Source organism: Mya arenaria, chromosome 3, assembly GCF_026914265.1.
Source record: "Mya arenaria isolate MELC-2E11 chromosome 3, ASM2691426v1".
NCBI classification, from domain to species: domain Eukaryota; kingdom Metazoa; phylum Mollusca; class Bivalvia; order Myida; family Myidae; genus Mya; species Mya arenaria.
Window position 1 is genome coordinate 22348666 of NC_069124.1, and position 15080 is coordinate 22363745.

A 15080-nucleotide genomic window follows, 5' to 3' on the forward strand; every position below is an offset into this window, starting at 1 on the left:
TGCAAAGGTAACACTAAATGTACTAGACTTTGTTAAGTTGATTTGTATTTGTTAACATTAATTTTCCAAGCCGCACACACAGTCATGCTTAACCAAACCGACGTGTTGTATTATCGCTATCAATCAGACAGGTTAACCAATAGATAACAACAAAACTTGAGAAACTTTTAAGTAATCCGCTATCAAAAGAAAGATACTATCTTACTAAATTATCCGTCATATACATCAGAACATCCATCTTATTGCTTCGTAAAGATACTGGATAAAGTTTTAAAAAATGAAAGCAGAACATGTAAGTACAATATTTATTTTTAAATAAGTAGATAAAACATTAAAATACCCATTCAGACACTTTAACATACACAATAATAAAGTTTCAAATAAATAGAGTAATATAATGATCACTGAATATCATATTGATGGTGGTTTAAGAAAAATGAAACCAAGGTCATTTATGTTGAGCTATTCAAAACACGAAGAAGTGAATATAAAGGTTTGTTGTTGTTTTTTTTTTTTTAGTTTTCACTGGGGAACGTTTTTTTCATTTGCACTTGCCTTCTGTGGATAATAACCGTTTCTTCAGGTAAGAATAATATTTTTAGAAAAATGTCATACATCTAAAACAGCCAAGATTGGTATATATATTTAATGCATATCAATATTCAATAAACTTCTACTCTGCAATTATTCAAAAAAACATCAATCTACACTGTCATGTATGACAAAATGCGCTCATTTTTAGTCTATATATCCTCCCACCTCAGATAAGTAGATCCAATAATTTAACCATGCTAGATTTTCTTGTCTTGCCCACGGGCGAAGATAAAATGCCCGTATGGAACCCCTTTTTATGGTCACCACATTGTAAATACCTCCCTTGTTGAAGACTGTCGTCTGTAGCATCATGGAAACCTTGTTATACATAATATAAATTACATAGTTGTGTCAATAATTTCTATATTAAAAGTCGATCGGTCCGTATATAAATGTATTTAAAAAACATCCAGTATTATGACGTCAGCGGTCTATATCAAATTTGGCTGGTCTCGACCTCGCCAAAAATATTATATGGACCACTGACGTCAAAAAGCTGTTAAGTGAGGCAGGCGATTCTCACTACGGCGAAAATAATGTCCTAAGTAAATAATATTTTCTTTGTTCAGTAAAACACATCAAGCGCGCTAAATAAAAATAAAATGGTAATATAGACTGTTTGGTAAAATTTTAGAAATATAATACATCACTTCGGACATAATGGCATTATAAGAACCAACTTGTCAGCCCTCGATCCTGACGGCTCGGTCCATGTTCACTTTCGGAGGCTGACTGGCTGGTCCTTATAATGACCCTGAGTGGTGTGTATTTTTTCTCAAATATAACAATGTATTTAACAAACCTTACACACGAAATCAAGTATACAATATTATCATGTTAACAGCCTTAGAAAAAGACATAATCGCCAAAAACGACAAGATAGCAGTTTACCAATCAAGTACGTACGAAACGTGTTATGCTTCCAATGTTATTAACAATATGACACTTCATGCTACGGTTGTTCCGGACTCAACACTATGCCTAGCATGTAGCGCAACAGTCGGGAACGAATCACCCTGGCTCCAGATTGACTTCGGCACAAAAGCGATGATGCGAACCTTACGTATTTTTGGACGTGATTATGGTATGTACTTCATTTTTAATATTATATTTGTCAAAAGTATCAATGCTTAAAATATCTGTACACAGGACTCATATGCTTAATAAATAGCAAAATGTTAAAACAGATAACCAACTTTACTACCTAACGAAATTAGTTCTAAACGCTTGGACAAAAATGCATGCCTATTGGGTATTTCGTTAATTACAGATACACCCGGACAGAGTAGCAATCTTCTTGTGTCAATCAGCAACACTTCACACTTTGTTAACCAAAACTTCTCTACATGGGAAGATTTTGGATTGATAAATGCCTCTGATCCATACAACGGTGTTATGTGGGACCTTGGAGTAAACCGTGTTTTACAGTACCTCGTTTTCAGACGACCTTTGCCATCGGTTATGGCAATATGTGAGGTGGCAGTGTTTAATACCGGTAAAAGCATGTTAAGCAACTCTTACATAAGTGTTGTCATCATAACTTAAACACAACTTTATGTATTAATATATTGTGTTTGTTTCAGGTCATTCCGAGTCTATACCTAAGTTAAATTATTGCAGTATTTAATCGTATGGATAAATGTCTGTCTTTCACGATATTTTTGCTAATCACATAATGAACATGTGCACATCAACTACTGCATGGTATGTATGAATTCTTATAAATAAAATGTATTATACTTTTGTTTTTGTAATTTCAAAAATGCTTTATATTTATTATTTTATTAAACATAAGAATGACTACGTAAATTAGTTGATATTTGGACTAATTTCACCGCGCTAAGATACAACGCACTTGACTCTGTGTTTCGAAAGATATCGAATCAACGCAAACAACTCGAAGTAATATTAACCGATTGACATTAAATTCCCTTTACTTTATCCAAATGTTGATATTTAAAAATCATTTTATTTAAGTTAATAGCTCTATTCTTAGACAGTACAATCTTTATTAATGTTACACACATTGATAAAGTCTTGACAATTTCGAGTTTCGGTTTTAATTCCCAGTGAGTTCATTACAAATGTTTACTGACCGTGGCGAGGCGGTCGCCCCAACATTTATTACGATGGTTACATGCTTTTGCAATATTTTGTAGCGATGTGTCACGTGTTTGCTTTTCGGGGACTTGATACTTGCACCTTGAAACAGGATATTTGTTAAATGTTAAAGTACTTGGTCTGTCCCCGTAAATTGGAAAGACTTACTTAAATAATAGTTTGTAATTGACATCCATCTATATCAAGGAATATTTCCTGTTGCAATAAGAACGTAGAACACTCTGAGGGTTTGTTTCAATTTAAAATGAAAAGGGGTTATGTATTTTATTTAGATTGTGAGAAGGGTTTCTTCGGGGATAAGTGCGCAAGCATGTGTCAATGCAAGGATGAACAACCGTGTGACAGCGTTACTGGGAAGTGTGCTACACCTGGATGCTTTGCTGGATGGAAAGGGGACTCGTGCAGTACAGGTAAATATATAAGATACCTGACTATCTTCTCTACAAACTAACAACTTCGATAATATAGTTGCTACCCGTCTGACCCGCGACGGGTATCACAAAGCGTTCACATTTATCAGTTTAATGACTTATATATAAATGCAAATGTGTGCAATATGCTCAACAGCTTATAAAAACAGATAACGAATTCGGTCGTTTGAAAAGTTGCTTTCAACAATCTAAATTAAATCAAATTAGATATAGTATGTATGTTATTTTATTTCATCCAAACAAGGTATTTACAGACAGTGAACTATCGCGATACACTACAGTGAATCTTTATCACCCTCATGCTCTTTTTATCATGTATTTGGGACATGAGTGTAGATGAATATTTACACCTCAAATTCCATTCCTTAAATGAACTGCCTTTCAGCAATTGCTTTTATCAATCGATGAACGCAACATCTTCGGATATGTTCGGATCGCAATTCATCGCATAACAATATACATGAAAATTGTTGATCTTGTTATTGTTTGTATTGTGTCAGCAGGTCCCGTAAAATATAAACCAACATTTGAAAAAGTGTTGATTTATTATATTTTAAAAGTATTGTTGCCATAAGTGTTTCAATTTTACGTTTAAAAGTGATGTCAAGTGGTTGATCTTTTCCCGCGTTAATGTGGCGTCATTTGAAAAAAATGTTTCCGATTTTAGTATGGTCGTTGTATTTACAGTAAGAAAGTATGACTGAAAGTTTTTCTTAAATGAAATGAAGGATTTTTCAAACAATTATTGAATAAAATAATGAACTATTGGTGAACATATACACCTTCGGACTCCACAAACTTTGACAAGCCCAATTGCGCGCATACCCCGATAATGACATCAACCCCTCAATTCACTCCTTAAATGAACTTGCATAATCCGTAACTTTGTTTTGAAGAATCATACATGTAAATAATTGTATATTAATCTTGTTGAATTGGTACCAACTGAACGTACAATGATTCACAACAGAATGTTCTGGTGACGAATTCGGGGTAGACTGTGCTTCGACATGCAATTGCTATGACAACGGAGTATGTGACTCGATCGATGGCAAGTGTATAGCTGGAGAGTGTGCCCCCGGATGGCAAGGAAATACATGCGACATAGGTACTTTTAATCTCTTTTATCTTAAATAATCATTTACCAAAAAATAACACAAGAAATCGGATAACTTTTTTCAATTATTTTTTATTTCTTTATTCTCAACTTTTTTATAGACTTTTTCCTTTTTTGGTAAAGTCAAAAGGTACCGAGAAATTATTTAGTGATTTCTTTTTAACCCACTAGAATGCAAATCACCACATTTTGGACAAAACTGTAGCCAAACATGTCATTGCTACCTATCTGGACCGTGCGACCCCATCAATGGACTTTGTACGCATGGAATGTGTGCGCCGGGCTGGTTGGGTGATAGCTGTGATAAAGGTAATTTCAACGTTTACATTCATAATCAGCTTTGGTTCTGCACGATTAATTGATATTGAAGATTATTGTCTTTTCTTTAATTGCTGTTTTTGTGTGTTTCATATAGGTTAGATACCACTAAATTACCTACATTTCCTACAGATTACTGACCGATTTGCAGTCTAAATAATACTGATTTCTAGGTTTACACGACCCAAACACCATATATTGAACAAAAATCCTAATGTATTTTACATTAAACAACGCTAGAAAAAAAGTCATTTTTCATATAACAATAAGATTGGTTGGCCGTAATCACAAGATGGAAATAAAAACAAACACAATGACTTTATTGTCATCTATAACTATCAAAATTTCAGTTTTATGTCTTTTTCATTACTTAACTTGACGTTGTCTGGTTAATTATGTGTTTGCAGTTAGAAATTTGTTTGCAACAAACGTTAGACATCACGTTCTTAGAACAACAAAGATCGTGTATGTATTTGGCAACGCTAGAGAAATTGAAACACGCTTATATTATTTCCATTAGTGTATCCAGCTAAAATATCCCTAAAAACAAACATTGCTGTTGGATAATATGTACTTGTAGGGTAATTAAAATATTTCCACAAGATTATGTTCTTTTTCATTAACGCTGTTACAACGTGTATTTACGCTAACTTAATTTTACTCAATTCTGTGTCATGTAGATGAAAAGTTGTTGATGCGCCCTCCACGAGACACACTTTAACCCTGTTTTATAAATTCCTCACATTCGAGTATCTTTCTAACACAAAACTCACAATGAAGTCATCGCGTACACGTACAAGTAACGTTAAACGACCTCTCCATTTTAGCAACGGAAATAAAATTTAAAATCAAACAAAGAATATTGTAAAAACCGCTGGAATATTCGCACTTATAGAACGGGTGAACTTTACGTGTATAGAGGATTGTTGAAGCTAAAGATAGATACAACTAGTAATTTACATATATTTTAATCTAAAATAAGTCTTCTATTACCTCAAATTTTAGAATGTGACGATGGTAGATTTGGGCAAAGCTGCAGTAATTCATGCCATTGCTACGACAGCGCATCGTGCAATCACACAAATGGCATATGTTCCAATCACTTATGTGAAACGGGATGGCAGGGAGACAGTTGTAGTGAAGGTTGTGCTCTTACCTTGCTGATAATGTTTGTTCACTAGAAAATGTATGTTGTTGTGATAAAATAAGGATGCTTTATATAAACGGCATGTTTATACATTCTATGTCCCATTATATACATTCACCTTTTACTGAAAATGATCATCGTGACTACCCATACTACTGAAAAAACAAGATTTTTTTTTCAAATAGGCACAAGGTGGCGCTGTGCAGACACAGAATATGCGTATGTATGCACGAAAAGAAGTGCATTAACAACATTGATTCAAAATAACTCCAGAACATGATATCTATACACCACGCCTGAGAAAGGGATTATTTCTTAATCTGGTCGGGAATCGTCCGGGCTTCAACAATTCTTTGAAAAGAGTGACCCTTAGTGTTCTTACACTCGACTGGTCGAGATAAATAACTGGCATAGATTGTTCACTTGTGCGGATTGAGTACACATACCTTTCATTCGTATTAGTTGATATCAGTTGTAACAAATTCAGGTTTTCCCTTCAAAACTTAAACAAATTGGTAACAATCGTTTGTTTAGATGTGTATTCTTCGTTGTTTAGTATGTGGTTTTGGACACTTTGGACAAAATTGTAGCCAGATATGCCACTGCTATGACAATGCGTCCTGTGTTCCATTCAGCGGTCTGTGTCCGAATTCGAAGTGTTCTTACGGCTGGCAAGGACCAAGTTGCAATATAGGTATCTTTTGGCTACTCATATGACATATAAACGCCAATATTTTTCTTATTGGTCTGCTAAAGTCAAGGTTGTTAGATTTCATATTTCAACAGTGAAAATATTAAATTATTTGAATTGTTTTATCAATTAAACCTGTTTGAATATTTTCATTTTATTGGCGGTACTATTACGATAGCAATATACTATGTCTTCCTTTACACCAAATTTCAGAATGTGCCGATGGTACATTTGGGCAAAGCTGCAGTAATTTATGCCATTGCTACGACAGCGCATCGTGCAATTACACAGATGGCATATGTTCCAATCACTTATGTGAAACGGGATGGCAGGGAGACAGCTGTAGTGAAGGTTGTGCTCTTACCATGCTGATAATGTTTTTTGACTAGATAATGTATGTTGTTGTGATTATCTAAGGATGCTTTATATAAACGGCATGTTTATACATTCTATCTTTCATTATATACATTCCTTTTTTACTGATAATGTTCATCGTGACTATCCATACTACTGAAATAAACAGGATGTTGTTGTTTTTTCACATAATGCAAACTGTCTAAGGGGCGGTTGGCAGACAAAACATATGCGTATGTATGCACGAAAAGAAGTGCATTCGCAACATATTGATTTAAAAGAACTCCAGAATATGATATCTATACACCACGCCCGAAAAAGGGATTACTTTTCTTAATCTGGTGGGGAATTGACCAGACTTCAACAATCCTTTGAAAAAGAGTGGCGCTTAGTGTTCTTACACTCCACTGGTCGAGATAAATAACTGGCGTATATTGTTTCTTTGTGCGTATTGAGTACACATACCTTTCATTCGTATTATTTGATATCAGTTGTAAAAATGGGGTTTCATCTTCCAAACGTAAACAAAATGGTAACAATCGTTATTAAGGTGTGTATTCTTCGTTGTTTAGTGTGTGGTTTTGGACACTTTGGACAAAACTGTAGTCAGATATGCCACTGCTATGACAATGTGTCCTGTGATCCATTCAGCGGTTTGTGTCCGAACTCAAAGTGTTCTTACGGCTGGCAAGGACCAAGTTGCAATATAGGTATCTTTTGACTACTCATATGACATATAAACGTCAATATTCTTCTTAATCTTCTTGATCTGCTGTATTCAAAGTCATTTATTTATCTTCATTTCTATTAAGGAAATATGTCTGAATATTTTCATTTTATTGACGGTACTATTACTTAAGCAATATACTATTCAATTCCTTACATAAATCAAGAATAATTTACAATTGCTAAATATTAAATATAACAAACGTGTTTTTAATGTTTAATGCAAATGTGATGCTTTGCGATCAAACATGTTCATTCGGTTCTATTGTAGAAACGGGCACATCAAATGACTCAACGATTATTACAACTCAAACATCAACAAACACTCCCTACACAGAAGTCACGAATGGACAAAGTGTATATGAAGAACTTAAGAAATATAAAAGTCGATACATAGTATCTGTCACTACGGTTGGCGTCTTGGCATTTGGTTTTGTTGTTGTTGGTCTAATAGTGGTCAGTTTAAAGTTTGCCAAACAGAGGTAACGACTGGTTGATATTTCCGCTAAAACCTATTTTTCATCTAAATCATGTACTAAAACAAATGAAATTAGTTTTCATAAATGTTGTTACTAATTTTCACATTTCACTTATTTTTTGTTATATTTATTTAATAATGTAAAAGTGTGTGACGGACATGGTTTGCGAAAAAGATTCCTGCACAAGTAAAGTGGCATGTGTACTCATAAGCATGTCATTAGTGCTATATTTAAGCATTTCCAATTCTAAAATGAAAAGCCAGTTCATATTTTTATTATTAAAAGTGTTCTATCGTTATCCAATCATTGGTATTAAAACAGATTATGATGCAAATGTAAATGCCCCACAGGACACATTTTCGCCGATGATGCCACAATTATATTTTGATATATCTAGATGTTTAAGTTCTTAATTGTTTTCAGTGTCAGTACGTGCTGTATTAAAGCAAAAGGTAAGTAAATATTCCCTTGTAATAAGGTTGTTTTTTTTTAATTTGGACAATACATGTCGTGTTATTACACTTTAAAAGAAATCTGACCCACAAATTTTTAGATGTCAGATGACCCCCAAATTATTTTGTATCATTTGAAAGAGTTTGTTTTTTAAATAGACGAAAATGTTAAAAAGAGTTTTTATGAAGAAATTGGACTTTAAAGATTGCAAGAACCCCGTTATTTCGATGACGATTTTCACTACCCATATTTTGTTTTATTTTGTTATATAAAAATAATTCCGGTTAATATATCGATATATATATTTTAATATTTAAAATTCTCTATAATGAAATGATAATTCAGTCCCTGTGGTCGAATTTCACAAGTTCTTTTGCACGATTTCGGTGACTTCCTGGTGTTACTTGTATTTTTTTTCTCTTTTATAAAACATGTAAGTGAATCAAAGCATTGATATACAATATCAGACCTTAATGCTAAATTTCATCTTTGGTGATAACGCAGCTGAATGGTTTGTGTGTTTACCAAAATATTGAACATGATTGATCTACCTGATGTTCTTTTCTATTGTGTAAATTGTTACTGCATTGTATAACTCTTACACAGGATTGTGTAACTTCACCTTATAAGTAGTGGTTACGTTAAACCAATTGTTTTATAAGAAACGAAATTTTTATAATGTTGTTGAATGTCTAGTACACTAATGAAAATTTCGTCCTATATATACTGTAAGGGGTCATTAAAGCTTAGAAATTGTTACTTAATGTCACATAACTCTTCAGAAGCCTCTAGAACTCTTAGTGTCAAACCAGCAGAGCTCTAACTCATTAAACCAACAATTGTTCAAGTGTTAAAACTTTACATCAAATGTTCCTTCTTAATATAATAATATCATTCTAGATACAATATAACGTCCTCTATGGCTTTACCCAAACCTAAAGTCCAAAACGGATTCTCCCGGACTCTTCGGACTCTCGACTCTCTTATACACAAAACGAACGAGAATAGATACTCTGAATATAGGTCATAACTGTCATAAACACAATTAATCATGGTATATATTTTGACAAACACTTTAACTAACATCAGTGTGTGTATACCACGTGATAAAATGTGTCATTAATGCTACGTCGGAAGGCAATATTTTGGTTTGAAAAAAATACTTTAAACAAAGATAACTTCACTATTTCTTCACCATTTTAAATGAAAACTAGCGCAGTCTGCACCGCTTATGGAGCACTGCCTTCGGTCTTTTACCAGAGTTTGATTGAGATTTTAGTTTCTTTAAACACTTCGTCAAACCTTTTCCCAATACGGCCGTCTGACGGAGCACTGTCAAAACATGACTTTGGAAACATGTTTGTCGAAGTGTTTGATGTAAATAATGCCTTTATCAAATTTCGATGATCAAACAAATGTGGGTCTCTTTAAGAGGCATAGACTGCCATTTGTTTGATTTAAAAATGTGTTTTTCAAGAAAAGTTATCTTTGATTTAAATCTTCATTATATGGAAAATGATGCCTTCCGACGTAGCATATATGACGTAATTTATCACGTGGTATATACACACTGTAACCTACGCTTGTTAAATCTTTAAAGCTATTAAACAACATATTCCGTATTAAAATAGCAATTATTTAAACAAAAGTTTACAATAAACTGTCAAAAATCTTATACTTTAACTTTTTATGTTCATACTAGTTTTAAATGGTCACATTTCATTAGACAACCACATGTTATTGACAATTATATGCCCAAGATGTGCGCATAATTAATATTGTATTACCCGTTTGTTCTGAATTAACATCGGTACTAATGTTACCATTACATGTTACATTTCATTTATGTATTGTTAAATATATGCTAGTTTAATGAAATAAATCATTTTTTATACTTTAAAAGAGACTATGTTGCTTTGACCATTTATACTCAAAATTGATTCGCATTACGCTATAAAATCAGTGGTATTTGGCGTGCAAATCGATCAATTCACTAACGAATAGTAAGAACATTTATTTAGTGGTTTGTAATTTTTCACGGAAGGTGTGCTATTTCAAACCTTGATTTTTTTTTGTGCTAATATTTATGTAAAATAACAAAACAAATCATTTAATTGTTTCATAAACACGTCGACATAATTGGTTTCGACTGTTACAGTAAATACATTTTAAGTCAGATTAAGCCAAATTAAGAGCAAATATAAAAAACGGCAATTACTTCATATATACCTACTTTTGTTAATATATATTAATAAATGGAAATCACTCAGCAACTGCCTTTCAAATAAAATGAGAATTATTTGGTTGTTACTATATTACAATATCAAACATTGAGGTTAATGAAGCTATCAGAGAACTATTATATTTGTTTGTTTATTTGAATTTATCAGGGTATGCCCTGGCCCATTGGCTGCATTATGGTTTGACCACGCCGTGACGCCATCACGACTTAAATTGTGTTTAAATGCCATAAGTGACATAAGGTAGAAGTGACAGCATTTCGCAGTGAAATCCAGACATTGGAAGACTTGAAGATACAAAAAGAGATACAAGAGATCCGGGTGCGATACCCTAGCTCTTTGCGAAGAGACCTCCTGGTTCTTTAAGGTGCTCGGTGTAAAGCACCGATGCACTGGATACAACTTTCCTAGGTTGAACCAGTACTAAGTACACCACTTATCAAGCACTACCCTCTTAATGCCGAGCGCCAGGCAAGGGAGCTACTTGTACCAGCTTTTAACATCTTTCGGTATGACGCGTCCCGGGGATCGAACCCACAACCTCCCGCTCCGTAGGCGGACGCCTTAACCACAAGGCCACGGAGACGGTCAATTCTATTTTGTTTGTTGGTCCGATTCCTTAATGTATATTAAAGCTGATTTTGAAGAGGCTGAAATACTTTAAACATTATTTATTCGGTATCATAACATGGTACATACAACGCACAAATATAAATAATGTTGTCGATCGGGAAACAGGTTGTACAGCGGCTTATGTAAATCCCTTTCCACAAATGGCTGAAACATATTGTATTAGTATTCATTTAGCGTTCTTAACTATAACTATAAAATGTAGTTACAAACATAACTTTTGTATGCCATACATATAATAGTGTTATGTTTTAATTTTTCAGGTTGTAACATATGTTAAAAAGTGAAAGAGATGTCTATCATTATTATTAATATTAGAAAGGCTTTAAAGCACTCAGAAGTGTTACTGACGCTGACATTTAAAAAGAGAAGAGTGCAGGTGTAATCATTATGCTATTCGGAACACTCAATTATAAAGTCATTAGTGACAAAGTTTCTTAAAGACAACAATTGCTCTTCTTTTTTTCTTCTTATTATTATTAGTGTCAATAATTGTGTTTTGTCTCACAATGCGTTCCTTATGTTTAAATTGAATGTGCCAGTTATGTGACTCATCATGCTGCTCATTTCTTAATTGTTTTCAATGAAGAGAACATAGGGTATTATCACTCTATTTGGAGACATGTTGTACATATTTGTTATGCTTTACTTAAACTTTGAATCACATATCATATTTGTAATTAGAATGCATATCTCCTATAAGGAGGAAATAAAGGCATTGTATTATATTGTCATGTTTTGTATTGTATTGTATTGCATTGCATTGTATTCTGTATTGTATTGTATTGTATTGTATTGTATTGTATTGTATTGTATTGTATTGTATTGCATTGTTTTGTATTGTATTGTATTGCATTGTATTGTATTCTGCATTGTATTGTATTGTATTGTATTGTATTGTATTGAATTGTATTGTATTGTATTGTATTGCATTGCGTTGCATTGCATTGTATGTTGTATTGTATTGTATTGAATTGTATTGCATATATTGTATTGTTTATTGTATTGTATTGTATTGTTTATTGTATTGTATTGTATTGTATTGTATTGTATTGTATTGTATTGTATTGTATTGTATTGTATTGTATTGTATTCTGTATTGTATTGTATTGTATTGTATTGTATTGTATTGTATTGTATTGTATTGTATTGTATTGTATTGTATTGTATGAATTGTATTCTGTATTGTTTTGTATTGTATTGTATTGGATTGTATTGTATTGTATTGCATTGTATGCATTGTATGAATTGTATGAATTGTATTCTGTATTGTATTGTATTGTATTGTATTGTATTGTATTGTATTGTATTGTATTGTATTGTATTGTATTGTATTGTATTGTATTGTATTGTATTGTATTGTTGTATTGTATATCTGATTACTAGTCATGCACAACGTATCACATGATAACAAACTTTACTATTCTTGTTTTGAAGTTTTTAATATCATTCACTCATTGTTATATATTTGTTGATATCATGTCTATACTTATGTTAACTCCTGTGGACGCTTCATCAATATTGTACAAGTAGCTCTTATTACTTGTGGTAAATGGTAAATGGTTTGATATCGAATTGCTTCTGCGTGTACATAGTGGAAGTTCATTCGCTGTGGGTAGGTATTGGCCCCATTACTGTAACAACACACTTTTATTCTTTATTGCTTCCGCTGACACAAGTTAATTTGATCACAAGTCATCAAACCGATTTGTAGATAAGTGTCAAAAAGGTTTTCAAGTGTATTGCATAGTAGTTCACCATATACAAGTTTATGAATTATAACATGATAATGAATTAAGTGTTTATGTTTGTATTGTCGTATTTATTGTAAATCATTTCTTCAAAATGTTTACATTTAATTCACTCTAGAGCGAAAATAAAACATATATACATATATCAGTGTACTGTTTTTAACGTTTTAGGGTATGATTCATCATATAAAAAAGGTGAAAGAGCTGTTCATCAAAATAAGTCGCACTTTAATACCGCCTGAGACGGGGTTTTCTGTTGACTTAAGCGTTACTGTGAATGAATATTTCAATGAAAAAAATCCATATGCAAACATTTGATGCACGTTCATTCGGAATTCCTTGGCCATTTTTTGCGAAAACTACCTCGGGTGTGTTTAGAATCACTGGCAATCAATTTAAACTTAGACCAATTAATACAAGCTAAACACTACATTTAATTAATGATATAATTATAAAAAAATACGAACAACTTCTTTTGATGTACCGGCATACATACGAGGTTGTTTTCGATAAAAATGGCCGAGGAGATCCGAATGGATCCATGTTGTGTTCTTCCATTTAACGACATGTCTAGTGCCGATATGACTAGTGCTGATATGTCTAGTGCTGATATGACTAGTGCCGATATGACTAATGCTGATATGTCTAGTGCTGATATGTCTAGTGCCGATATGACTAGTGCTGATATGTCTAGTGCTGATATGACTAGTGCTGATATGACTAGTGCCGGTATGACTAGCGCCGGTATGCTTTCCTGTCAAATGCACTGTAAAATTGAATTCGTTTGGATAATGGTCTGGGAGTGAAAGGCAGAATTTATTTTATAGCAAAAGTGCATAAGACATTCTTAACTAGTATGCATCGACATTTGAGTTGTTTATCATAATGCATATTTTGCATAACTTTTTAACCAATTTATATCAAATCTGTTTAAAATTGGTTTCCTGACTTTTCACATTGATTCAATAAGTTTCATTACCCCACCAGGAAAATTATTAAAAGTTGCTAGATACATCAAAGCTGTATGAAAGTTAAGAGATATATAATTTTCTTAGTTTGAATGAAATGAATAAGAAGAAAATTAATTTCCCTTTATTGAAAATAATGTCCGATAGGTTGCGTTCATAGTTTCAAGTTGCACGAGGAGTTTTAGCGCTAAAAGTCATTCAGCTTTGGACATTTGACCGAGTAACAGCAGTTTGTTTTGTTTGCTAGGATAAGAGTTGTATGCCTAGTGGGTGAATTCTTTTGTTCACGTTTTATTATAGAAGAAACTTACAATGACAATTAAATTTGCAGTTTCGATTGAACACGATTTTGCCGGAATTGAGTTATTTAAAACATGAGGTGTCAGGTAACAGTTTAAATGTATCAGTCGAAGTTAAAAAGTCGGAGAAGGACTTAGTATTGGGGTTTCAAGGAAACAAGTGCCAGTTCGATTTTAATGGTGATCTCACTGACATTGTAAAACAGTGCATTTTGGGACTAGAACATGAAAAACATCATTATTGCAAAGTACAATTGAGCGAGGTTCTAGATAAGCTCCATAAGAGTAATAAACTCATACGTATCTCGGGCACGTCTTTATGGGGTTGGGAGACGGTACGCCAATATGAGGCAAACCTCATCGCTAGTGACAGCGACGATGAGTCAAAAAATGATAAAGCGCAGAACAGGGCTGTCAAACGGAAGATGACATCATCTCGCGACAGGGATGGAGCTCGTGCTAGCTACGGTCAGCCCTGTAATACTGTGTCTTCCGCTTGGGGTACTCCAGCAATGCACAGAGCTTACGGTCCACCGCCCTTGGGCCTTGGTCGACTTTTTCGAGGCCAATACGGTGCAGCCTCGATCTTCAGCAACGGTAACGTCTCGACCTTTGGAGCTGCCATCGCTCCCAGGCCCTGTTTTGACTGTGGCGAGTACTCGCATTTCCGACGAGACTGTCAACACACCAGAACAGCCGGGAACCAGCCTACAGCAGCCACGGTCAGAAAGTGATTCTGTATCTGATTTTGAGCGTTTTAC

The 15080-nt window shown here is 33.7% G+C and overlaps 1 protein-coding gene across 1 annotated transcript; it reads left to right on the top strand.

Annotated features, from left to right (window-relative positions):
• The first annotated feature begins 224 nt into the window (after positions 1 to 224).
• LOC128225846 (multiple epidermal growth factor-like domains protein 10) lies at positions 225 to 9254 on the top strand. The gene is made up of 14 exons (XM_052935742.1): positions 225 to 292; positions 520 to 583; positions 1439 to 1678; positions 1865 to 2089; positions 2988 to 3125; positions 4117 to 4254; positions 4435 to 4572; positions 5587 to 5724; positions 6285 to 6422; positions 6633 to 6770; positions 7346 to 7483; positions 7771 to 7981; positions 8402 to 8430; positions 9214 to 9254. Exons 1-14 carry the CDS (start codon positions 278 to 280, stop codon positions 9252 to 9254), a joined length of 1791 nt encoding a protein of 596 aa, XP_052791702.1. The 5' UTR covers positions 225 to 277.
• The last annotated feature ends 5826 nt before the right edge of the window (positions 9255 to 15080 follow it).